The sequence below is a fragment of the Anomaloglossus baeobatrachus genome, chromosome 11 (assembly GCF_048569485.1).
Source record: "Anomaloglossus baeobatrachus isolate aAnoBae1 chromosome 11, aAnoBae1.hap1, whole genome shotgun sequence".
In the NCBI taxonomy this organism is placed as follows: Eukaryota; Metazoa; Chordata; class Amphibia; order Anura; family Aromobatidae; genus Anomaloglossus; species Anomaloglossus baeobatrachus.
In genome coordinates this window covers 169,362,752-169,387,921 of record NC_134363.1, presented here as the reverse complement: position 1 = coordinate 169,387,921, position 25,170 = coordinate 169,362,752, and the positions used below count along the sequence as shown (strand labels likewise).

General features: G+C 51.7%; 1 protein-coding gene across 3 annotated transcripts in view; it reads left to right on the top strand.

Annotated features, from left to right (window-relative positions):
- The window catches only part of KMT2A (lysine methyltransferase 2A), a 387,559-nt gene that overhangs the window by 26,578 nt on the left and 335,811 nt on the right, over positions 1–25,170 (top strand). For all 3 annotated transcript variants that reach the window (XM_075328635.1, XM_075328633.1, XM_075328634.1), the window contains exons 2-6: positions 2,902–2,971; positions 18,282–20,875; positions 23,337–23,514; positions 23,610–23,844; positions 24,991–25,055. In XM_075328635.1, coding sequence (XP_075184750.1) covers positions 2,902–2,971; positions 18,282–20,875; positions 23,337–23,514; positions 23,610–23,844; positions 24,991–25,055 — 3,142 coding nt within the window. The remainder of the gene's footprint in view (positions 1–2,901; positions 2,972–18,281; positions 20,876–23,336; positions 23,515–23,609; positions 23,845–24,990; positions 25,056–25,170) is intronic.

The window sequence follows — 25,170 nt, the reverse complement described above, 5'->3', positions numbered from 1 at the left end:
CTGCACCTCCCGACTAGTCCCATACATGTGCACCTTTGGTTTAGCCAACAGCTGCACCTCCTGACTAGTCCCATACATGTGCACCCTCAGTTTAGCCAACAGTTGCACCTCCTGACTAGTCCCATACATGTGCACCCTCGGTTTAGCCAACAGCTGCACCTCCTGACTAGTCCCATACATGTGCACCCTCAGTTTAGCCAACAGTTGCACCTCCTGACTAGTCCCATACATGTGCACCCTCGGTTTAGCCAACAGCTGCACCTCCTGACTAGTCCCATACTTGTGCATGCTCCCTTCAGCTGACATACAAATGCGCGCTCAGTTTGGCCCAGTATGTCGCTACCACCACGGTTCCGCCCTTGCTGCTTGATTTATAGTGGAGACTGTTGGCCACTGTCCATGACATCAGCTGTGCTCTCTGCCAAAATCTCATGTATGTTCTGTTAATAATTAAAGGGGTTTTCCAGTTTGAGAAATTCCGTGTCCTCAGGCGGCATTTTTTTTCCTTTTTTTAAATCTTCTTTATGCACCTTGCACTGGTCCAGCTCCGCGTCTCCGCCAAGGGTCACTGGATCGGTATTGTCTACAGCGCTAACGTCATGACATCATCCCTTCAGCAAAAAATGGTGCCCAGCAGGTCTGCCAGAGTAGATGGCACAAGTCGCCGGGACCACTATTTTGTTTTGGCACTATCGACATGACGTCAGTGCTGCAGACGATAACAGACACCCGGAGCAGCTGGCGGAGGATCAAAGCTGGATCCGGGAAAGGTGACTGAAGATTTTTTCTTTTAAATTGCCTGGGGATAGGGACTTTCTGAAATCAGAGTAAGATGTTTGCCAAAAAATAGTAGTGAACTGTGCAGGTTCCACTGGGAGTGTGTGTAGCGCCTAGTAATAGTGGTTGGATGTGAGTTCTGTGTGCTGCGGTCTTCATTAGCTCATATATCAGCACAACTTTTATCCAGCACTTATTACATCTTCATTTGTTTTCATCCTTCTCTATGATCACTTTTTCCCTTCCTTCCCTGAGTCTCTAGATACTTTTTAGTTTTTCCCTTCCCTTCCTGAGACTATACATACTTTTTACTTTTTTCTTTCCCTCACTGAGACTGTAGATCCTTTCTACTTTTTCTCTTCCCTCCCTGAGACTTTCTAGTTTTTCTCTTCCCTCCCTGAGACTAGATACTTTCTCCTTTTTCCTCTTCCCTTCGTGAGTCTAGATACTTTTTAGTTTTTTTCTTCCCTTTCTGAGACTGCAGATACTTTCCTTTTTTTCCCTTCCCTCCCTGAGACTATACATACTTTTTACTCTTTTCTTTCCCTCCCTGAGACTGTAGATACTTTCTACTTTTGCTCTTCCCTCCCTGAGACTGTAGATACTTTCTACTTTTTCTTTTCCCTTCCTAAGAATGTAGATACTTTCTACTTTTGCTCTACCCTCCTTGAGACTTTACATATTTCCTACTTTTGCTCTTCCCTCCCTAAGACTGTAGATACATTCCAGTTTATTACCTTCCCTCCGAGACTGTAGATACTTTCTACTTTTTCTCTTTCCTCGATGAGACTTTCTAGTTTTTCTCTCCACTTCCTGAGACTAGATACTTTCTACTTATTCTCTTCCTTCCCTGAGACTGTAGATACTTTCTACTTTTCTCTTCCCTCTCTGACACTGTAGATACTTTCTATTATTTCTCTTCCCTCTCTGAGACTATAGATACTTTCTACTGTTTCTATTCCCTCCCTGAGACTGCAGATACTTTCTACTTTTCTCTTCCCTCTCTGAGACTGTAGATACTTTCTACTTTTTCTCTTCCGTCCCTGAGACTGTAGATACTTTCTACTTTTTCTCATCCCTCCCTGAGACTGTAGATGCTTTCTTTTTCTCCCCCCTCCCTAAGACTGTAGATACTTTCCACTTTTTCTCTTCCGTCCCTGAGACTGTAGATACTTTCTACTTTTTCTCATCCCTCCCTGAGACTGTAGATGCTTTCTTTTTCTCTTCCCTCCCTAAGACTGTAGATACTTTCTACTTTTTCTCTTCCCTTCCTGAGACTGTAGATACTTTCTATTTTTTTCTCCCCCCTCCCTGTGACTGTAGATACTTTCTACTTTTTTCTCCCCCCTCCCTGTGACTGTAGATACTTTCTCCTTTTTTCTCCCCCCTCCCTGAGACTGTACATACTTTCTTTTTCTCTTCCCTCCCTGAGACTGTAGATACTTTCTCCTTTTTTCTCCCCCCTCCCTGTGACTGTAGATACTTTCTCCTTTTTTCTCCCCCCTCCCTGAGACTGTACATACTTTCTTTTTTTCTTCCCTCCCTGAGACTGTAGATACTTTCTCCTTTTTTCTCCCCCCTCCCTGAGACTGTTCATACTTTCTTTTTCTCTTCCCTCCCTGAGACTGTAGATACTTTCTCCTTTTTTCTCCCCCCTCCCTGAGACTGTACATACTTTCTTTTTCTCTTCCCTCCCTGAGACTGTAGATACTTTCTCCTTTTTTCTCCCCCCTCCCTGAGACTGTTCATACTTTCTTTTTCTCTTCCCTCCCAGAGACTGTAAATACTTTCTACTTTTTGGTTTGAACTGACAAGACGGGGGACGTGTCGCCCAGTTGGCCAATTGTTTGGAGAGCAAATAATTTCCCAGAATTGGTTAAAAAGAAAAGAGCTGAGAAGAATAAAAAATAGGAGCCTCACAGTCATGTAGCGTTCTGAATCCTGATCACAGCGTTGGGCTAATATTCGCCTGGATCTTGTATCCACTGTATTGTTAGCCCTTAGATCTGTAAACAAGAAGCAGAAGACCTGATCTTTGTGGGGTACAGCTTTATAAACAGGAGGGGTGCGGAAGGATTGGGGGCAAATGCAAAATTGTAATCTTGTTGTCTGTTTTGTCTGCAGGAGGATCAGTTCCTAGGATTTGGTCCAGGTGATGAAGTTAGGACGCGCGGCCCCACGAAAGCGTCTTCAGGTAATTGGTTATTTCTTCGGCGCTCCATTGGGAGACCCAGACGATTGGGTGTATAGCTACTGCCTCCGGAGGCCACACAAAGCATTACACTAAAAAGTGTAAGGCCCCTCCCCTTCTGGCTATACACCCCCAGTGGGATCACTGGCTCACCAGTTTTCTGCTTTGTGCGAAGGAGGTCAGACATCCACGCATAGCTCCACTGTTTAGTCAGCAGTAGCTGCTGACTATGTCGGATGGAAGAAAAGTGGGCCCATATGGGGTCCCCAGCATGCTCCCTTCTCACCCCACTTGCGGTTTGTAAGGTTGAGGTACCCATTGCGGGTACGGAGGCTGGAGCCCACATGCTGTTTTCCTTCCCCATCCCCCCTCAGGGCTCTGGGCGAAGTGGGATCTTACCGGTCTCCAGGCACTGAGACCGGGCTCCATCCACAGACCCAGAGAACCTGCTGGATATGGAGCTGAGTATCGTCAGGGACAGGCCCTGCTACATTAAGGTACTCTGTGTCCCCGGGCAAGCGCGCACACACACACCAGCATTGCTGGGAGTGTTAGTGCGCCGGGGGCAACAGCGCGGAGCGCTCGTGCTATTCTTCACTACAGCTTTGCTGAGTGAATTTATGTATTGGGAACTGCCGCGCCGGCCGCTGCTGGGTGTTTTTTACATTGTGGCGCGGCTGGGACTTGTGGTGCGCCGGGGACTTCCGCGCTGGCCGTGCACATGGACGGCCGCGCTTATTACTCGAGTCCCCGGCTTTGCGGCCTAGTTTTCGTTTCGTTCCCGCCTCCAGCCCTGCCAGTCAGGGGAGAGGCGGGACGCTGTACAGACAGTCAGCGCCGAGGGCTGGAGTCTGCTTTGCATTCTCCAGCCCCCTTCACTGGACACAGTGGGACGCCAGTTTCCCGCTCTTGTCTGGGGCACGCCCACGGCCCGCCCCTCGTCACACGAGCTGGAGAAGGACGCCGGCAGCCATTCCTGCAGTCCGAGCTGGGGAACGGAGACATGCTCTGGGCAACAACACAGGGCTCTGGCGACCACACACCCGCGTTATAGGCGGGCGGTAAGCAGCACCTGAAGTGCTGACCCCACTAAATACCGAAGTGTCCATTTGTATTTTATGCTTGTATGCTATACACTGCACTGTAGGTCGCTATCTTTGGCTATATGCCCTTCTAGATGGCGAGATAACAGCAGCAAAAACGCAAGGGTGCTAAGGCACAGGTTTTCTAGGCTGCTTGTATTGCATGCGCTGAAGTGTTCATTTGTACTTATGCTTGTATGCTATACATTGCACTGTACGGTCGCTACTCTTGGCTATATTCTCCTAGAGGGCTGGACAACAGCAGCAAAAAAGCATGGGTGCCAAGGCACAGGCTTTATAGGCTGCTTGTACTGCATGTGCTGAAGTGTTCATTTGTATATATGCTTGTATGCTATACATTGCACTGTACGGTCGCTACTCTGGGCTATATTCTCCTAGATGGCTGGACAACAGCAGCAAAAAAGCAAGGGTGCCAAGGCACAGGCTTTCTATGCTGCTTGTATTGCATGTGCTGAAATGTTTATGCTTGTATGCTATACATTGCATAGATGACTAGAATACAGCAGCAAAAAAGCAACACAGGCTTTCTATGCTGCTTTTCCTGCATGTGATACTGTTCCACCGGCAGGTTCCACTGACCCCCATTGTGTGCAATGCTCCCCTGTAGCACTTGATCAGCCGGGGTCTCTACTAGAGGTGGCCAAAGGAACCACCTGTGAACCCTGTCCAGGGACAGGGACGGAGATTGTCATGGGATGGAGACTTTGCAGTCCAGACAGGCCATGGGCAATCTCGATTAATGCTCCCTGGCCACCCTCATTTGGAACGCACTCAGTGCTCCGGGGGGGTCCCAGGCATTCCAGGGTGAAGGCTCTGACACGGACGGCAGTCCCAGACAGCCTAAGCTAGCTCGCTGGGTGCGGCACTCGGCTTCATCACTGGTCAAGGTCCCAGCAGGAGGACTCTCTGTATGATGAGGCAGACGTAGCTGATCAGGGCTTTGGTCCTGACACCGCTCTCAATCCGGATACACCGGATGGGGACGCCATAGTGAATGATCTTATAGCGTCCATCAATGGAATGTTGCATATTTCTCCCTCAGCTCCCCCAGTGGAGGAGTCAGCTTCACAGCAGGAGAAATCCTTTTTCAGTACTCATGCATAGATTGAGTACTTTTTCTGACCACGCTGACTTCAGAGACGCAGTTCAGAAACACCACGCTTACCAGATAAACGTTTTCTCCAAACGTATTAAGGATGCACGTTATCCCTTTACCCTGACGTGGTAAAGCACTGGACCCAGGGTCCAAAGGTGGATCCCCCAATCTCCAGGCTTGCGGCTAGATCCATAGTTGCAGTGGAGATGGGACGTCACTTAAAGATGCCATTGACAGACAGATAGACCTCTGGTTGAAATCTGTCTGTGTAGCTATCAGCGTGTCGGTTGCTCCGGCATTCGCAGCCGTATGGGCACCCTAACCTATTTCAGCTGGTCTTGCGCAGCTGCTCTTGAGCACATGTACATCTGTGCCGCAGGTGGTGTCCTTAACCTCGCAATGTCTGCATTGCGACTTACCCTAGTAATGCTGTCCTGGGGGGACAGTCGAGGTTGGTCCTTCCCAGGCTCGGGCAAGTCCCAATTGTCCTCGTCTAAAAGGGCTCAAAAGGCTCAGAGGGGCTCAGATTCCGGCCGGGCTCATTCACGCCCAAGGAAGGCAGCAGGAGGAACCGCTACCAAGGCGATCTCCTCATGTATTTCAGCTCTCTCTCTCCGCATCCGCGGTTGGTGGCAGAATCTCCCGCTTCTGGGTACATTTAGCTGCCACAGGTCACAGACCGGTGGGTGAGAGACATTGTGTCTCACGTGTACAGGATAGAGCTCTGTTCTCGTCCTCCGGCTCGACTCTTCAGAACTTCCCCCCTCCCACCGAGCCGATGCTCTTCTGCAGGCAGAAGGAGTGGTAATCCCTGTTCCTCTTCAGGAACAAGACACGTTTTTTTCCTCCAATCTTATTGGGGTGCCAAAAAAGGGTGGCTTTTTCCGTTCCGTTCTGGACCTAAAACTGCTCACCAAGCACGTGAAGGCCAGGCGGTTCCGGATGTAACCCTCCGCTCCGTCATTGCCTCAATGTCTCAAGGAGATTTCCTAGCATCAATAGACATCAGGATGCTTATCTCCACGTGCCGATTGCTCCAGAGCACCAGCGTTTGCTACGTTTCGTTATTGAAGACGAGCATCTTCAGTGCGTACCACTGCCCTTCGGTCTGGCGACAGCCCTACGGGTTTTCACCAAGGTCATGGCAGCAGTGGTAGCAGTCCTGCACTCTCAGGGTCACTCTGTGATCCTTACTGGGACGATCCACTTGTCAAGGCACCCTCTCAAGAGGCATGCCGACACAGCCTGAACGTGGCGCTGGAGACTCTCCAGAGTTTCGGGTGGATCATCAGCTTTTCAAGGTTACATCGGGCACCGACCCAATCGCTGACATATCTGGGCATGGAGTTTCACACTCCCTCAGCGATAGTGAAGCTTCCGCTGGACAAGCAGCGTTCACTACAGACGGGGGTGCAGTCTCTCCTTCAAGGCCAGTCACACCCCTTAAGACGCCTCATACAGAGGCAGTCACTTTCGCGCAGTTTCATCTGCGTCCACTTCAATGGGACATGCTTTGCCAATGGGTTGGGGAGTCGACGTCCCTAGAAAGGAACGTTTCCCTTCTCAGACGGTCAAGGACTCTCTTCAGAGGAGTCCATCCTTCAGATCAATGTTCTGGAAATCTGGGCAGTGCATCTTGCCCTGCAAGCCTTCCAGCAGTGGCTGGAAGGAAAACAGATCCGAATTCAGTCGGACAATTCCACAGCGGTGGCAGACATCGCCCACCAAGGCGGAACACGCATCGCCAAGCCTACCAGGCAATCCGGCGGATTCTGATGTGGGTGGGGGACAGAGCATCCACCATATCCGCAGTTCACATCCCGGGCGTAGAAAATTGGGAAGCAGACTTCCTCAGTCGCCTGGGCATGGACGCAGGGGAATGGCCTCTGCACCCAGAATGGTGTCAGGAAATCTGTAGCCGCTGGGGGATGCCGGACGTCGACCTAATGGCGTCTCGGCACAACAACAAGGTCCCGATTTTCATGGCGCGGTCTCACGAGCAAAGAGCTCTGGCGGCAGGCGCCCTAGTTCAGGATTGGTCGCAGTTCCAGCTACCCTATGTGTTTTCTACTCTGGCACTGTTGCCCAGAGTGCTACGCAAGCTCAGCTCCGCTTGCCGCCGCGCCATCCTCGTCGTCCCAGACTGACCGAGGAGGTCGTGGTCCCGGATCTGTGGCATCTCACGGTCGGCCAACCGTGGGCACTCTCAGACTGGCCAGACTTACTGTCCCAAGGGCCGTTCTTTCCACTGAATTCTACGGCCCTGATCCGGACTGTGCGGCCATCGAGTCCGAGATCCTAGCGTCTTCAGGATTATCTCAAGACGTCATTGCCACCATGAGACGGGCTAGGAAGCCGACGTCTGCCGAATTCTACCACAAGACGTGGAAGTTATTCTTATCTTGGTGCTCTGCTTAGGGAGTGTCTCCCTGGCCATTTGCATTGTCTTCTTTTTCCCCCCTTCCTGCATCTGGATTGGGAAAAGGTTTGTCGCTCGGCTCCCTTAAAGGACAAGTCGCAGCGCTGTCGGTATTCTTTCAGAAGCGCCTAGTACGACTTCCTCAGGTACGCACGTTCCTGCAGGGGGGTTATCACATTGTCCCTCCGTACAAGAGGCCGTCAGACCCATGGGATCTGCACAGGGTATTAATTGCTCTCTAGGAGCCGCCCTTCGAGCCTCTGAGGGATGTTTTCACTTTCTCGACTTTCACAGAAAGTGGCCTTTCTGGTAGCGGTCACGTCTTTTCGGAGAGTGTCCGAACTAGCAGCGCGGTCATCCAAAGCTCCCTTCCTGGTGTTCACCAAGATAAGGTAGAGCTGCGTCCGATCCCAGAGTTTCTCCCTAAGGTGGTGTGAGGCAAATCCCGGGATATGAAGATGAATTATGACTCCAGTCATAATCCCTCATCACTCCCTGGCAGTGCCCCCTCCCTTCTTGTTCTCAGTGTTCCACTCACACCTCCATGGCCATGTCCTGTGATATGGAGATGAGGTGGTGTGGGAACAATGGACACAGGATGACTCCCTGCCGTCACCCTGTAACAAGAGTTGTATCTCATTAGCAAGGCTATGGAACTAGCTAGACAGAACGACTCCAGTAAAAAAATGGTTCATATCTCGCAAGCCATATTTCCGATAAATATGGCAACCATAAAAATGGTGTCTCCGCATGTGGACGATGCCGGCACCCCCTTTTTATGGGAGCAGGACATTGGGAAATGCCCCAGGCGTGATATCAGCCAATGGGGAACTGGCAGACAGGTCATGAGTCCCCTCGTTCTGTAGCTAAATTCATAACTGTCACAATGAGAGCATTGGCGTCCGCCTACGACGCTCCCAGGCAAAGTTATGGCCCATATTCCATGTTGGGATATTGTCCATAACTCAAGCCAGGGGTGGAGCAGTGCTCCCTGTGAGGTCACTAAGGTAGGAGGGAACCTGGACTTGCCCAGGTTGATAACCCTACTTCGGCCATTTTCCAGCGTTCTTCTCGCTGGGGGCACGTGTAGGAAACATCTGTGGGAAGGATCCTAGAAACCTGGGTACAGCGCCCCCCTGTGGCCAGACGCACAAGGTAACTGATTGAATTTGCATACCTGTTTGTAAACCATGCTTTATCTGTAACTGTACTCTGACATATGTATATTCTGTAGATTCCCTATTGTATATATTGTAGTTCTAGTGTGCTTTAGGCTGATTAAATTATATAATTAATCTTGGGCTGTTCTGTTATCTCGATCTTGAATCCCACGTCTGTGTGTTCGGCTAATAGTTACCGTGAAGCGGTTGGTGGCAGCGAGTTGTGCCAAGGATTATTGTGGGGAGGCCAGTGAGATTCGGGGAGATTTTATATATTCCGCCCGCGGAGGTCGGGGGAATATATACCCTACTCTCACAGGGGACCCTTCAATAATCGGCATAAGTAGTATAGCGGCCTCCTTGCTTATTGTCGGGCAATTCCATAATTGGCCTGACTATAAGAGGGGCGCTAGAGAGCGCGTCACGTGCTCTGTCTGTCGGTCGGGAGGTATAAAGGAGGGGTGACCCCACTTGTTACCCCCCGATTGTGACGTACTGGTAGCCAGCGCGGGGGATTTCTGAGTGACCCCCCCGGTGGTTTGTGACATATTGGTGGCATAGCGGTGGGATCGAGATAATAGTGTGTGCGAGTGTGAGACCCATACTCCCAGACACTAAAGACTGCCTGCAGCAGCTGTGGCTGCTGGGGTCTTCAGACTAGCTCAACACTAGAGTGTCAGAGTGCAGATACTGTAAGGTGTGTGGAGGCATCAGGTGTCAGTTCTGTGTCAGTGACCAAAAGTCTGCAAGAATGGCTGATGGCACCAGGAGCAGAGCTATGCAACTGGCCAATGCTAAGGCAGGAGCCGAAGAGAGGGAGGACGGTGCTGTGGACAGCAATGAGGAGGTTGCCCACGAGTCCTCCAGGAGCTCGACGCCAGAAAACCGTTCTGCCGAGGACATTGCGCAACCTGGCACTGCTGGACAAGATGAGGAGGAGCTCACTCAAGGTTCCTCAACGAGCCAGATGCCAGCCCTCCGCTCTGAAAGGGACAGTGAATCGCCTAGCTCTGCAGCGTGCCGCAGATCACCACGTGCCATTCCACCGAGCCTGGGAGGCTCGGATAGCCTTCTTCAAATGGCTATGGCCCTTCTCCAGGCTGGAGACCAGAAGGGCTACAAGGAACTCCTGGCAGAGCGCAGGGCAGAGCGGCACGCAGAGCGTGAGGCTGCGGAGCGAGAGCGGCAGGCAGCGCGTGAAGAGCGAGAGCGACAGGCAGACCGTGACTACCAGCTGCAGCTAGCTCAGCTCCGGCCCTCATCAGCCACATGTGACCTTCGAGACACCAAACTTCCAAAGGTCCGTGTTGAGGACTTCCCAGTGCTGGAGAAGGATGGAGACTTGGACTCTTTCTTGACTGCTTTTGAACGGACTTGCTTGCAGCACCATCTGGACAAGGACCAGTGGGCCAAATACCTGACCCCCCGTTTAAGGGGTAAGGCCCTGGATATCCTTGGGGACTTGCCTGCTGAGGCAGATCAGGGCTACGACACCATCAAGCGGGCCCTGATCCAACAGTACAACCTCACTCCAGAGTCCTACCGCAAGAAGTTCCGGAGCCTACAGAAGGGACCAAAGGACTCCTGGGCTGACCACCGGCGGGCACTTGCCCGAGCTGCCGACCACTGGACCCAAGGCCTGCAGCTTTCCACCGGACCGGAGATCCTGGACTTGTTCATCACGGAGCAACTCTTGTGGAACTGCCCTGAGGATCTCCGCCAGTTCATCCGAGACCAGAAGCCAAAGGGGTCCACGGCTACAGCTGCCCTTGCCGATGACTACACCAACAACCGGGCCCCTGAGGCCAGGAGAGCGGCCACCAGCAGCACCTGGAGAGGGGGTAAGATGAATTCTGCGACTGCCCCACCTGCCCCTAGACTGCAGGGGGTGTCCCCCTCAACTCCCCTCTCCAGGCCCGTGGCGGAACCAAGACGGTGCCACCAGTGCAACCTACCTGGACACTTCAAGGCCATGTGCCCTCAGCGTCCCAAGGCCCCGGCTCCGTCCCCGTCCCAAGGGCCGCCCAAGGTGTATTGTGTGGGTGGGGGTGGTGGTAGGTCCCTGGACAGCTTCCAACCTGTCACCGTCGGCCGGTCTGTGACCATAGGACTGCGAGACAGCGCCTCGGAGGTGACTCTGGTGCGGCCTGAGATGGTGTCCCCCCAAGACTTGATCCCTGGAAAAACCCTCGCTGTCTCCGGGATTGGAGGCACTGACCCGGCGCTGCCTGTTGCTGACATTTATGTGGACTGGGGCGCAGGGCGGGGGGTGAGGGAGGTGGGGGTAACTGATCGGATCCCTGCAAACGTGCTACTTGGGACAGATTTGGGGCAGATAACCTCCCAGTTTGGGCCCCCCCCAAGGGCTGAACCTTCAGCCCGTACTGACATGACTCCTAACAATGTTAATGTGTTATCTATGAATGATGTAAGGGAGGAGGGAGTGAACTCTGATATTTCTGCTTGCATAGACACCATAGACACACACACAGCTGCAGCTGTGACAGGGGAGGGGGTCAGAGAAAGGTGTGACAATGCCTCTACAAGTAACCAGCCGGTGAGCTGGGATCTGTTGCCCTCTGCAGGGATAAGCAGAGAGCAGGGTGCTGCAGGGGGAGGACCAGTGTGTGGGGTGGGGGCTACCACAGCAAATGTGGGGTCCCCAGAGATTTCACAGCGGGGTTCTGTTGCTGCAGGAGGGGAACAGGCAGGTGAGATTGGGGCCGGTCCAGGAGCGGAAGTGCTCCCAGGTAAGATCTCGGTGCATGGTTCCCCCACAACCGGGGTGTCAGGAAGCCAGGTAGGTCTGCCTGAACCGGCGACTTGGTCAGGAACAAGGAACAGAGGAGGAGCAGGCACGACCCACGGTCGCAGCGGCTGTGGCCGCTGTCACCCGCAGTGGGAGTGCTGGAAGCCAAGGGGCCTCCCGGAGGTCCGATAGCTCTTCCCCTTTTGACCAAGTGGCAGCCGAGTCAGGTGGAGGCCAGGACACAGGTCCCGGGGTACTGACTGAAGATGTGACAGTCTCGTCGATTCTGGCCACATCTAGTCAGGGGTTTCAGGCAGCGTTAGAAGCTGACGACAGCCTGAAAGCTCTTAAGGAGCAGGCGGCACAGCCTCCCTCGGACTCGGACCCGGAGCGAGTGGTCTGGGACCAAGGACGGCTGTACCGGGCCACGGTCCAGCAGGGTTCACCGGAGGCGTGGCCCAGGGACCGACAGTTGGTGGTACCCTATCCGTTCCGGACGGAGTTGTTGCGGATCGCACATGAGATTCCGATGGCCGGACACCTAGGGATCGCTAAGACCAAGGCCAGGTTAAACCAGCATTTCTACTGGCCAAAAATGGGGGCCGATGTGGCTGCCTACTGCCGTTCGTGTGAAACCTGTCAGAGAGTGGGGAAGGCGGGGCCACGCCCCAAAGCCCCACTAGTATCTCTGCCAATCATCGATGAGCCTTTCAGGAGGGTGGCTGTGGATCTGGTCGGCCCGCTGGCCATCCCCAGCAGCTCCGGGAAACGCTTCATACTGACGGTAGTGGACTATGCCACCCGGTACCCAGAAGCAGTGGCCTTGTCGTCCATTCGGGCTGACAAGGTGGCCACCGCATTGCTGGAGATTTTCTCCCGAGTGGGTTTTCCCCAGGAAATGCTCACTGACCGGGGGACCCAATTCATGTCCCACCTGATGGAGGCCCTCTGTAAGCAAGTCCAGGTGCGACATCTGGTGGCCAGCCCGTACCATCCACAGACTAATGGCCTGTGCGAGCGGTTCAATGGCACCTTAAAGCAGATGCTTAAGATGTTGGTCGACTCCCATGGGCGTGACTGGGAGCGGTATCTCCCACACCTGTTATTTGCTTACCGGGAGGTTCCACAGGCCTCAACAGGATTCTCACCGTTTGAGCTCCTGTACGGGCGACGTGTGCGGGGCCCCCTGGCTCTGGTGAAAGAGTCTTGGGAAGGGGATTTGGCCACCCCTGGAGTTTCGGTTATCGAGTATGTCATGCGCTTCCGGGACAAAATGCAGGCCTTGACGCAACTGGTACACGACAATATGGCTCAAGCCCAGGCCGATCAGAAGCGTTGGTACGACCAGAACGCTTGTGAGAGGACCTACCAAGTGGGTCAAAAGGTGTGGGTACTGGTCCCCGTACCACAGGACAAGCTTCAGGCAGCCTGGGAAGGCCCATACCTCGTGTACCAGCAGCTCAACCCTGTAACGTACCTGGTCACCCTGGACCCTGCCCGTGGAAGGCGGAAGCCCTTCCATGTGAACATGATGAAGGCACATCATGAGCGGGAGGCATGTGCGCTCCCCGTGTGCAACCTGCCCGAGGAGGGAGAAGCGGAAACCCTCTTGGATATGCTAGCCCAGGTTAGGGCAGGCGGATCCATTGAGGATGTGGAGGTTGGCCACCAGCTCTTGGAAGACCAACGGTCCCAGCTGTGGGCCACCCTCCTCCCCTTCCGGGGGTTGTTTACCAACCAGCCCGGAAGGACTGACTTGGCTGTCCATCACGTGGACACTGGGGATCATTCCCCGATCCGGCGTTCAGCATATCGGGTCTCCCTGGAGGTGCAGCAACACATGCGCCAGGAGATTGACGAGATGCTGAAGCTGGGGGTGATCCAGGCATCCAACAGCGCTTGGGCCTCGCCTGTAGTCCTCGTCCCTAAGAAGGACCGAACCACTCGGTTCTGCGTGGACTACAGGGGGCTCAATGCTGTCACGGTCGCCGATGCGTACCCAATGCCACGCATCGATGACCTGCTCGATCAGTTGGCCGGGGCTCAGTACCTGACCATCATGGATCTGAGCCGGGGATATTGGCAGATCCCCCTGACTCGCAAGGCCAGGGAACGCTCTGCCTTTATTACCCCATTTGGACTGTACGAGTCCACGGTGATGCCATTCGGGATGAGGAATGCCCCTGCCACTTTCCAGCGGATGGTCAACACCCTGCTCAAGGGACTTGAAGGGTACGCGGCCGCGTACCTGGATGACATTGCCGTCTTCAGTCCCACCTGGGAGGACCACCTAGAGCATCTAGCACAGGTGCTCAGGCAGATCCACCGGGCAGGTTTGACCATCAAGCCGGGAAAGTGTCAGCTGGCCATGAGCGAGGTCCAGTACCTCGGTCACCGGGTAGGTGGGAGAACACTGAAGCCCGAGCCTGAGAAAGTGGAGGCCATCGCGTCCTGGCCCACCCCCAGGACCAAGAAGCAGGTGATGTCCTTCTTGGGGACCGCTGGGTACTATAGGAGGTTTGTTCCATGCTATAGTAGCCTGGCAAAGCCCTTGACGGACCTCACCAAGAAGAAGCTGCCCTCTGCAGTCGATTGGACAATGGACTGCGAGACAGCCTTCCGGGCCCTAAAGGACGCCCTGTCCAGCCCGCCCGTGCTACAGGCAGCCGACTTCACGCGGCCGTTTGTAGTACAGACCGACGCCAGTGACTTCGGCCTCGGTGCGGTGCTCAGCCAGGTGGACTCTGCGAGCCAAGAGCACCCAGTCTTGTACCTGAGCAGGAAGCTGTTACCAAGGGAAGTTGCCTATTCCACGATGGAGAAGGAGTGCCTGGCCATAGTGTGGGCCCTGCAGCGTCTGCAACCCTATCTATACGGGCGCCACTTCATCGTGGAGACGGACCACAATCCCCTCAGCTGGTTGCACACCGTCTCTGGGACGAATGGGCGATTGTTGCGATGGAGCCTTGCGCTCCAGCAATACAACTTCACCATTCGCCACAAAAGGGGCCGTGACCACGGTAACGCAGACGGGCTGTCCCGACAAGGAGAGGTCGCGGACGGGCGCACGGGGGAACACCGGAGTGTGCTGCCCCCTAGCGCCCTCAAAAGGGGGGAGGTGTGAGGCAAATCCCGGGATATGAAGATGAATTATGACTCCAGTCATAATCCCTCATCACTCCCTGGCAGTGCCCCCTCCCTTCTTGTTCTCAGTGTTCCACTCACACCTCCATGGCCATGTCCTGTGATATGGAGATGAGGTGGTGTGGGAACAATGGACACAGGATGACTCCCTGCCGTCACCCTGTAACAAGAGTTGTATCTCATTAGCAAGGCTATGGAACTAGCTAGACAGAACGACTCCAGTAAAAAAATGGTTCATATCTCGCAAGCCATATTTCCGATAAATATGGCAACCATAAAAATGGTGTCTCCGCATGTGGACGATGCCGGCACCCCCTTTTTATGGGAGCAGGACATTGGGAAATGCCCCAGGCGTGATATCAGCCAATGGGGAACTGGCAGACAGGTCATGAGTCCCCTCGTTCTGTAGCTAAATTCATAACTGTCACAATGAGAGCATTGGCGTCCGCCTACGACGCTCCCAGGCAAAGTTATGGCCCATATTCCATGTTGGGATATTGTCCATAACTCAAGCCAGGGGTGGAGCAGTGCTCCCTGTGAGGTCACTAAGGTAGGAGGGAACCTGGACTTGCCCAGGTTGATAACCCTACTTCGGCCATTTTCCAGCGTTCTTCTCGCTGGGGGCACGTGTAGGAAACATCTGTGGGAAGGATCCTAGAAACCTGGGTACAGCGCCCCCCTGTGGCCAGACGCACAAGGTAACTGATTGAATTTGCATACCTGTTTGTAAACCATGCTTTATCTGTAACTGTACTCTGACATATGTATATTCTGTAGATTCCCTATTGTATATATTGTAGTTCTAGTGTGCTTTAGGCTGATTAAATTATATAATTAATCTTGGGCTGTTCTGTTATCTCGATCTTGAATCCCACGTCTGTGTGTTCGGCTAATAGTTACCGTGAAGCGGTTGGTGGCAGCGAGTTGTGCCAAGGATTATTGTGGGGAGGCCAGTGAGATTCGGGGAGATTTTATATATTCCGCCCGCGGAGGTCGGGGGAATATATACCCTACTCTCACAGGGGACCCTTCAATAATCGGCATAAGTAGTATAGCGGCCTCCTTGCTTATTGTCGGGCAATTCCATAATTGGCCTGACTATAAGAGGGGCGCTAGAGAGCGCGTCACGTGCTCTGTCTGTCGGTCGGGAGGTATAAAGGAGGGGTGACCCCACTTGTTACCCCCCGATTGTGACGTACTGGTAGCCAGCGCGGGGGATTTCTGAGTGACCCCCCCGGTGGTTTGTGACAGGTGGTATTTCCTTTTTATCACAATCAGGATATCTCCTTACCTTCCTTTTATCCATTTCATCGATATGTAATGGCTTTGCATTGTTGGATCTGGTGTAGAGCACCCAGAATCTACATTCCCGCACGGCGCTCCTGCGCCGCTCGGATGCACTCTTTGTCCTTGTCACTGGTCAGCGCAAGGGATCGCAGGCTGCAACATCCAGCCTGGCTCAATGGATCAAAGAACCAATCCTTGAAGCCTACCGTTCTACTGGGCTTCCGGTTCCATCAGGGCTGAAGGCCCATTCTACCAGAGCCGTGGATGCGTCCTGGGCATTACGGCACCAGGCTACGGCTCAACAGGTGTGCCAGGCAGCTACCTGGTCGAGTCTGCACACTTTCACCAAACATTATCAGGTGCATACCTATGCTTCGGCGGACGCCAGCCTAGGTAGAAGAGTCCTGCAGGCGGCAGTTGCCTCCCCGTAGGGGAAGGCTGTCGTGCAGCTCTAACATGAGGTATTTCTTTACCCACCCAGGGACAGCTTTTGGACGTCCCAATCGTCTGGGTCTCCCAATGGAGCGCCGAAGAAGAAGGGAATTTTGTTACTTACCGTAAATTCCTTTTCTTCTAGCTCCTATTGGGAGACCCAGCACCCGCCCTGTTGTCCTTCGGGATTTTTGGTTGTTTTCGGGTACACATGTTGTTCATGTTAAATGGTTTTCAGTTCTCCGATGTTACTTCGGAGTGAATTTGTTTAAACCAGTTATTGGCTTTCCTCCTTCTTGCTTTTGCACTAAAACTGGTGAGCCAGTGATCCCACTGGGGGTGTATAGCCAGAAGGGGAGGGGCCTTACACTTTTTAGTGTAATGCTTTGTGTGGCCTCCGGAGGCAGTAGCTATACACCCAATCGTCTGGGTCTCCCAATAGGAGCTAGAAGAAAAGGAATTTACGGTAAGTAACAAAATTCCCTTCTTTTTGGGGGTAGTGCACATATCCAAATTGTATTAAAGGGGCTGTCTACTACTAAGATAACGACTTTTCCAGCAGTGGCGGGATGTAATCGGTGTATGGAGGCGGATCAGCACGGCTCCGTGCACCGCGCAGTGACCGTTCTTGGTACTGCAGCTCAGATCACAGTCTCGTGAAGTAAAGCTGAGATGATATATCCAAGAACGGCCACTACACATTGTACGGAGCTGTGCTGTACTGGATCCACACATTGTGTACGTGCGGCTGTTGTTAACACCTGATCGGCGGCGGTAGAGTTATACATGATTGGTGGCGGTGGTGTTACGCCCGATCGGCGGTGGTGTTACGCCTGATCGTCGGCGGTGGTGTTACATCTGATTGGTGGCGGTGGTGTTACGCCCGATCGGCGGTGGTGTTACGCCTGATCGTTGGCGGTGGTGTTACGCCTGATCGTCGGTGGTGCTGTTACGCTTGATCATCGGCGGTGATGTTACGCCTGATCGGCGGCGGTGGTGTTACACCTCATTGGCGGCAGTGGTGTTACACCTCATTGGCGGCGGTGGTGTTACACCTCATTGGCGGCGGTGGTGTTACACCTCATCGGCGGCGCTGGTGTTACACCTCATCGGCGGCTGCGTTGTTACACCTGATCGGCGGCTGCGTTGTTACATCTGATCGGCGGCTGCGTTGTTACACCTGATCGGCGGCGTTGTTACACCTGATCGGCGGCTGCGTTGTTACACCTGATCGGCGGCGTTGTTACACCTGTTCGGCGGCTGCGTTGTTACACCTGATCGGCGGTGTTGTTACACCTGATCGGCGGCTGCGTTGTTACACCTGATCGGCGGCGTTGTTACACCTGATCGGCGGCGTTTTTACACCTGATCGGCGGCGACGTTGTTAAACCTGAGCGGCGGTGGTGTTACACCAGATCGGCTGCAGTAGTGGTATTACACCTGATTGGCGGTGGTGGCGTTATACCTGATTGGCGGCGGTGGCGTTACACCTGATCGGCAGAGGTGGTGTTACACCTGATCGGCAGCGGTGGTGTTACACCTGATCGGCAGCGGTGGTGTTACACCTGATCGGCAGCGGTGGTGTTACACCAGATCGGCTGCAGTAGTGGTATTACACCTGATCGGCAGCGGTGGTGTTACACCTGATCGGCAGCGGTGTTGTTCTCCTAGAGAACCACATGATCAACCATCACGAATTTTACATGTTGAATCCTTTTCTCCCCAACATCTATTGGAAGATTTGGGAGGCCCCCATGCACATTAGATGTGGGGCCTTCTCTGTGCACTCTGCTTGAAGAGCTGCTGATTGGTGGAGACGCCCGGTGTTGGACCTCCACTGATCAAATATTGATGAGGATACGTGATAATTTTGGCAGTCCAGGAAAGCTCCTTTAATTTACTTTCCTATATTTTGTGTTTCAGATCAATCAACCCCCAGGAAACCTCGTGGCCGGCCCCGCAGCACCGTATCCAGGACCTCAGATGCTTCCTCAACAACCGCAGAAAACCAGAGCCCTTTGACAAACAAGCAGGACCTCAGGCCAGCTGATAAAGTGAAGAAACCAGAGAGCAAACCAGAAGAAAAGAGAAGGGGGCGACCGCCCGCACAAGGGAACGTCAAATTGACACAGGACAAACAGGAAGGATCAGAACCTGTGAAGACTCCTCGAGAAACAAAAACCAAGCGGAGGAAGCCGTCCGCTGCGTTCCATCACGCCGCCAAAATAAAGAAACTCAGAACCGTCAAACTGTCTCCACTGAAACCCAAGTTCAAAGGGGAAAAATTGCAAATCGGACGTAAAAGCGCCGTTCAGATCGTCAAGAGGCGAGGTAGACCGCCGTCCTCGGAAAGGTTTAAAACGACTCCACCTGGGATCATTTTGAGGCAGCCGCAAGGGGAAAAACCACAAAGGGGTCGTAAAGAAGAATCGCCTCAACCCTTAAAAGATGAAGTCAGGGTTTCCGTGCGACAAAGTCCACGTAGGATTAAACCTGTGAGGATCATTCCCACCTCCAAAAGGACTGACACCACCATCGCCAAGCAGCTTCTACAGAAGGCTAGGAAAGGGGCGCAGAAGAAGATGGAGTTAGAAGCCGCAAAATTGCAAGGACGTAAGGGAGGCACACAGCTGAAGAATATACGACAGTTCATTATGCCTGTGGTCAGTACAGTCTCCTCCCGAATAATCAAGACGCCCAGGAGGTTTATAGAAGACGAAGATTATGAGCCACCTGTCAAGATTGCTCGGCTTGAGAGTGCTCCGAATGGACGTTTCAGTGCGGTGTCTTGTGAGTCTAGCGAGAAGTCAAGTGCGGCTTCCCAGCAATCCTCGCAGGCGACGTCAGATGAGTCTCGTTCCAGCAGCCCTAGTGTAGACACCTCAACGGAGTCTCAAGCATCGGAGGAGGCTCCTGCTGTACCGGACCCTCAGGACTGTCGTACAGAGATACCCCTGACCGCTCCTCAGTCTGTTCCCGAAAACAGCCGGGGCGGAGCGAGGAGTCGTCGGATTTCTAATTGCACCAGAAGTTTTAATTCCAGACAAACAAAGAAACTTATTTCTCCGCCAACTCTTCAGCAGTCTTCTGCGTCTCCACCGCCGCCACTTCTCAGCCCTCCCGCACCTTTACAGGCCCCCTCGTCCCTTTCGGACCACACAACCTGGGTGATCCCACCTAGCATTCCTATGGCGACACCTTTCCTTTCCGCTTCACGCCTGCACGAGAAAAGAAGATCGATTCTAAGAGAACCGACTTTCCGCTGGACCTCCCGACTGGAATCCCAGTACTTTTCCTCCGCTAAATATGCCAAAGAGGGCCTCATTCGTAAACCCATATTTGACAATTTTAGGCCTCCACCACTGACGGCAGAGGATGTAGGGCTCGCTTCTGGTTTTAGCGCCGCTTCTGTGGTCGGTCCCGGGAGACTGTTTTCTCATCTCCATGCCGCCGGGAGGTTTGATGTCCCTAAACGAACCCCGATACTTCGTGCACCCAGATTTACCCCCAGCGAAGCACACTCCCGTATATTCGAGTCAGTGACTCTTCCTTCATCTGTCGGGCGCTCTGGTGGGGCGTCTTCCATTATGGGAATGGCCGCCCGCAGACGGAGGAGGAGGGTCTTCAGCCCCATCCGCAGTACTGTCTCTCGATCACCGTCGCACTCCATGAGAACGCGGAGTAGGAGGGAAAATAGCAGCAACATGGCAGCATCCCTCATACCTCAGACGTCCACGTCACTTGCAGGCATCCCCGTCAGTCCTCTTACCGCTAGTGCCTTAAATCCAAGCTTTCCTTTCTCTTCCACACCGATTACTCCAGCACCTGGGGACTCTGCCGAAAAAAATCAGAAACCGAGGAAGCAAGTGAGCACTCCAGGTGAGCACTTTTCATCCACTTCCAACAGCTCTCCTGCTTTATTCCCTTTGTTCCCCTCTAGTCCCCAAGTGGAGCGAGGGAGGAGTAAAAGCAGAGTATCAGACGAGGCCCCGAAAGAAAGGGAATCGGAAAGATCCAGAGAGAAGGAGCGAGAGAAGGAAAACTCGCACGACTCCAGAAAGGACAAACGTAAGAAGGGCTCAGATGCTGTGAACAAAAGCAGTAAAGAGAAGAGCGGCGACGGGGAGGCCGTCACCCCTGCTACACCCATTAAACTCCTTGCAAGAAAAAAAGCCGCAATGGCAGAGCCTCCTTTAGCACCGAGCCCGCCCGCCTTACCCGCAGTACCAGTTTCGGCTAAGAATAAGGTATCCAAGAAGGGCCGTGGGATTTCCGAGAAGCACGAGTCAGAAACTGGTGCCAAATCTCCAACACCAGAACCCCATACAGACGTCCCGGCTCCGCCAGCGAATCCTGTGAAATCCTCCACTACCACCATCGGCTCAGTTTTGGAGCACGCTAACAAGTTTCTTGCCTCAGAAAAGCACGTGGCCAGTGTCCTAAAAGCCGCCAAATGTCAGCTGCAGAATATAGAGAAGAACAAACTGCGAAAACAAGGAGAACAGCCAAAAGCACAGGTCAGTGACATCCAAACGACTAACCAGATATAAGAGTCGTCTGTTAATTATAATCACCACTTCAGGGTAGGGGGGATGCGTACCCTTCATGTGAAGTGTCATCGTCTTCTGTGCTTTTGATTGACAGCTCTAGCAGTCTCCCTTCCTCCTCAGGAACTTGGGTACTATGGGAGCATTTAGTGCTGAAAATTCGAGAGACTTCATATAAAGGGAACGCCTTCTGGACACGATCACAACGCAAGAAGGATGGAAACATTTCCCTTCCATGATTTCAGCTTGACCAAAAACCCTAAAATGTTTCTATTGCTTTACCCCTCACCCATCTAGTGTTGTCAGACCCTTAGCAGGCCACACAAAGGGTGTAAGTAAAGGTTGACCATTCAAATGGTACTCTAAAGATTAGCCATACAATGTTATACCAAAGCTTGACCATACAAATAAAGGTTGGCCATGCAAATGTTATACCAAAGGTCGGACATACAAATGGTATACCAAAGGTCGGCCATACAAATGGTATACCAAAGGTCGGCCATACAAATGGTATATCAAAGGTCGGCCATACAAATGGTATATCAAAGGTCGGCCATACAAATGGTATATCAAAGGTCGGCCATACAAATGGTATATCAAAGGTTGGCCATACAAATGGTATATCAAAGGTCGGCTGTACAAATAGTATACTAAAGTTTGGTCGTACAAATGGTATACTAAAAATTGGCTATAAAAATGGTATATTAAAGGTCGGCCGTACAAATAGTATACTAAAAGTTGGCCATACAAATGGTATACCAAAGATCGGCCATGCAAATGGTATACCAAAGGTCGGCCATACAAATGGTATACCAAAGGTCGGCCATACAAATGGTATACCAAAGGTCGGCCATACAAATGGTATACCAAAGGTCGGCCATACAAATTTTATACTAAAGGTTGGCTGTACAAATAGTATATTAAAGGAGGTTTGCCGTACAAATGGTATACTAAAGGTTGGCCATACAAATGGTATACTAAAGGTTGGCTATACAAATGCTATACTAAAGGTTGGCTATACAAATGGTATACTAATGTTTGGCTGTACAAATGGTATACTAATGTTTGGCTGTACAAATGGTATACTAAAGTTTGGCCGTATAAATGGTATACTCAAGTTTGGCCGTACAAATGGTATACTAAAGTTTGGCCGTATAAATGGTATACTCAAGTTTGGCCGTACAAATGGTATACTAAAGTTTGGCCATACAAATGGTATACTAAAGATTGGCCGTATAAATGGTATACTAAAAGTTGACCGTACAAATGGTATACTAAAGGTCGACACAGTTTGTAATTACACTACTCACAGAAAGTTAGGGATATTTGTCTTTCGGGGAAAAATTATGTAAAAGGTAAAAAGTTTAAGTAAAATCATGTAATTGTGATTTCCTCATTTGAAACAATTTATTGAAACAAAAGCCAACACCAGTGGTGGGTATACCTTTCCAAAAAGTGTCAGTGTCCCAGTAACTTGTCATGTGGCCTTGGGCATCAATTACAGCTGATACCGACGTCTCCTACAGTTCACAAGTGGAGTTATTGTCTGCGGAGGCATGGCATCCCAACCTTCACGGCTCTCGAGTCTTTGAGATTCTGGGGTACAGAGTTATGGCCTCTACACGGTGATGCAGCTGATCCCATGGGTCTTCTATGGGATTCAGGTCTGGAGAAAGTGCAGGCTGCTCCTGTTGTGGTGCCCCAGTCTCCTGCAGTCGATCTCCAATGATGCGACCTTGATGAGCTGGAGGATGTCCACCACTTTTTATTGATAGCCTATCCTTAGGATAGGTCATCAATGTCTGATCATCCGTGGTCCGACATCCCGCAGCTCAGCCGATCAGCTGTTCTCGTTGCCGCCGGCACCAGCTGTTGGCCGGAAACGCTCAGTGCCGGAGCTGCTCCGTCTTCTGATTATGGCCTCAGCTGTGTACTGCCTGTCCGCCTCACACTCAAATCAATAGGAGGTCGATGTGCAGTACCCGGCCGCGACCACTATCAGTTGACGGTGCAGCTCTGTAACTGAGCATTTATGACCTATCCTAAGGGTAAGCCATGAATGTAAAAGTCACCTGGAAAGGTTAGAGGGCATGTTAGGATGATCCTGAAAGCCATATATCCCTAATTTTTTGTGAGTAGTGAATGTGTAGGCTTGGGAGCTTTAAACTCCCCTCCGAAGGTATATTTTTGGGAATGATGGATTGGACATGTTAGATTTCAGCATGCCCCATTTTATTTTTTTCCTGCAGAGAACGAGCTGCTGCAGAGGATTTTAGCAGCAGAAATGTTGTACCAAACTGTTCATGCATGGAGTCAGGAGACTATCTGTCCTCCCCAACAAGCTTTTGGCATCTAAAACTTCTTGTATTGGAGACCCACATTCAATAGTTTCGTATTCCATTATCTGTATCCCGTATGCTTGTTGTTTTAGGGCCAGGAGAGCGATTCATCCGAGACTTCCGTGCGTGGGCCCAGGATCAAACATGTCTGCCGGCGAGCTGCTGTGGCGCTGGGACGTAAGAGGGCAGTCTTTCCAGATGACATGCCCACTTTGAGTGCCTTACCTTGGGAAGAGAGAGAGAAGGTCCTGTCTTCCATGGGGAACGATGGTGCGTTTCCCTAACATTATTGTCGCCTTTTAGTGCTCTGATGTTTTAGTGGTTTCCGTCAAATTTTAATACTATATCTCCTCTCTTTTGTACAGACAAGTCCTCTATCGCTGGCTCGGAGGATGCTGATCCACCAGCGCCTCCCCTTAAACCCATTAAACAAGTCACTCGCAACAAAACTCCGCAGGAGCCTCCGGTGAAGAAGGGCCGGCGTTCCCGACGCTGCGGCCAGTGTCCGGGCTGCCAGGTGCCTGATGACTGCGGCGTGTGCACGAATTGCCTTGACAAGCCAAAATTTGGAGGCCGCAACATCAAAAAGCAGTGCTGCAAGTAAGAAGGCCTTCAAAAGACAAAATATTTCTATCTGTTTAGAAAGTTAGACAAAAAACTTACTAATTTAAAAAAACAAACAAACCCAAACTTTACTAGTCCGTTTAGTACACTCACATGGCAGTCGTGATTACCAGGACAGTCCTGGTAAAGTGCGGGGGGGGGGGGATATACAGTGTGCCCACCCATATCCTGTCCATCGCCATTAACTTGAGAACGGCGGCAGCTATAGGCATAGAAGTGGTGTCTAGGTATAGTAAAGTAGCCATGCGCTACGCAATGAAACCACCTATATCGCCACCTGGTGGAAAACAACAGAGTTAGCATTTTTATCTCGAAAACGGAACAAGATACAGAAAACAAGTGAATTACAAAGTTGTAGGGCATCATCAATTCAATACAAATCGACACCTTGCATACAAAAATGCCATGATTAGAACGTGTAAAACTCACAAGGCTTCGGACGTGAAGCAATACCTCATGGAGACCTTCCTACAAGTCATTGGGTATGGTGGCTGTGTGGAGTGGCCTCCACGCTCACCTGACCTGACCCCATTGGACTTCTTTCTGTGAGGTCACATCAAACAGCAGGTGTATGCGACCCCTCCACCAACATTGCAGGACCTACGACCACGTATCACAGATGCTTGTGCAAACGTGTCTCCTACCATATTGCACAACGTGCAGCAAGATACAGTATGCTGTGCAGAGTCCAGATGTGCATTGCAGCTGACGGGGGCCACTGTGAGCATTAAAGTTAAATGAGCGCCATATGCATGACCAGCATTCAATGTTTTGGGGGTGTCATGGGTTTCATATCATAGCTTTTCTGTATGCAAGGTGTCGATTCGTATTGAATTGACGATGCCTTACAATTTTTTAATTCACTTTTTTTCTCTATCTCGTTCCGTTTTCGAGATAAAAATGCTAACTCCTTTGTTTTCCACCAGGTGGCGCTATAGGAGGTTTTATTGCGTAGCGCATGGCTACTTTACTATACCTAGACACCACTTCTATGCCTATAGCTGCCGCCGTTCTCAAGTTAATGGCGGTGGACAGGATATGGGTGGACACACTGTGTATAATAGATCAATAGATAATACAAAAATGATTAATATTTGCATTTCTTTTTTTTTTTTTGTGAAGAATGAGAAAGTGCCAGAATTTGCAGTGGATGCCTTCAAAGGCTTTTTTGCAAAAGCAAGCGAAGGGTAAGTTGATGCCAAATAATTTTTTTCCTGCTAATATTTATTTTTTCCCTATTTGTAAAAAAAAAAAAAATAAAAAAAAATTTTTTTTATCGCTTCCTTGGGGGACACATTTGAC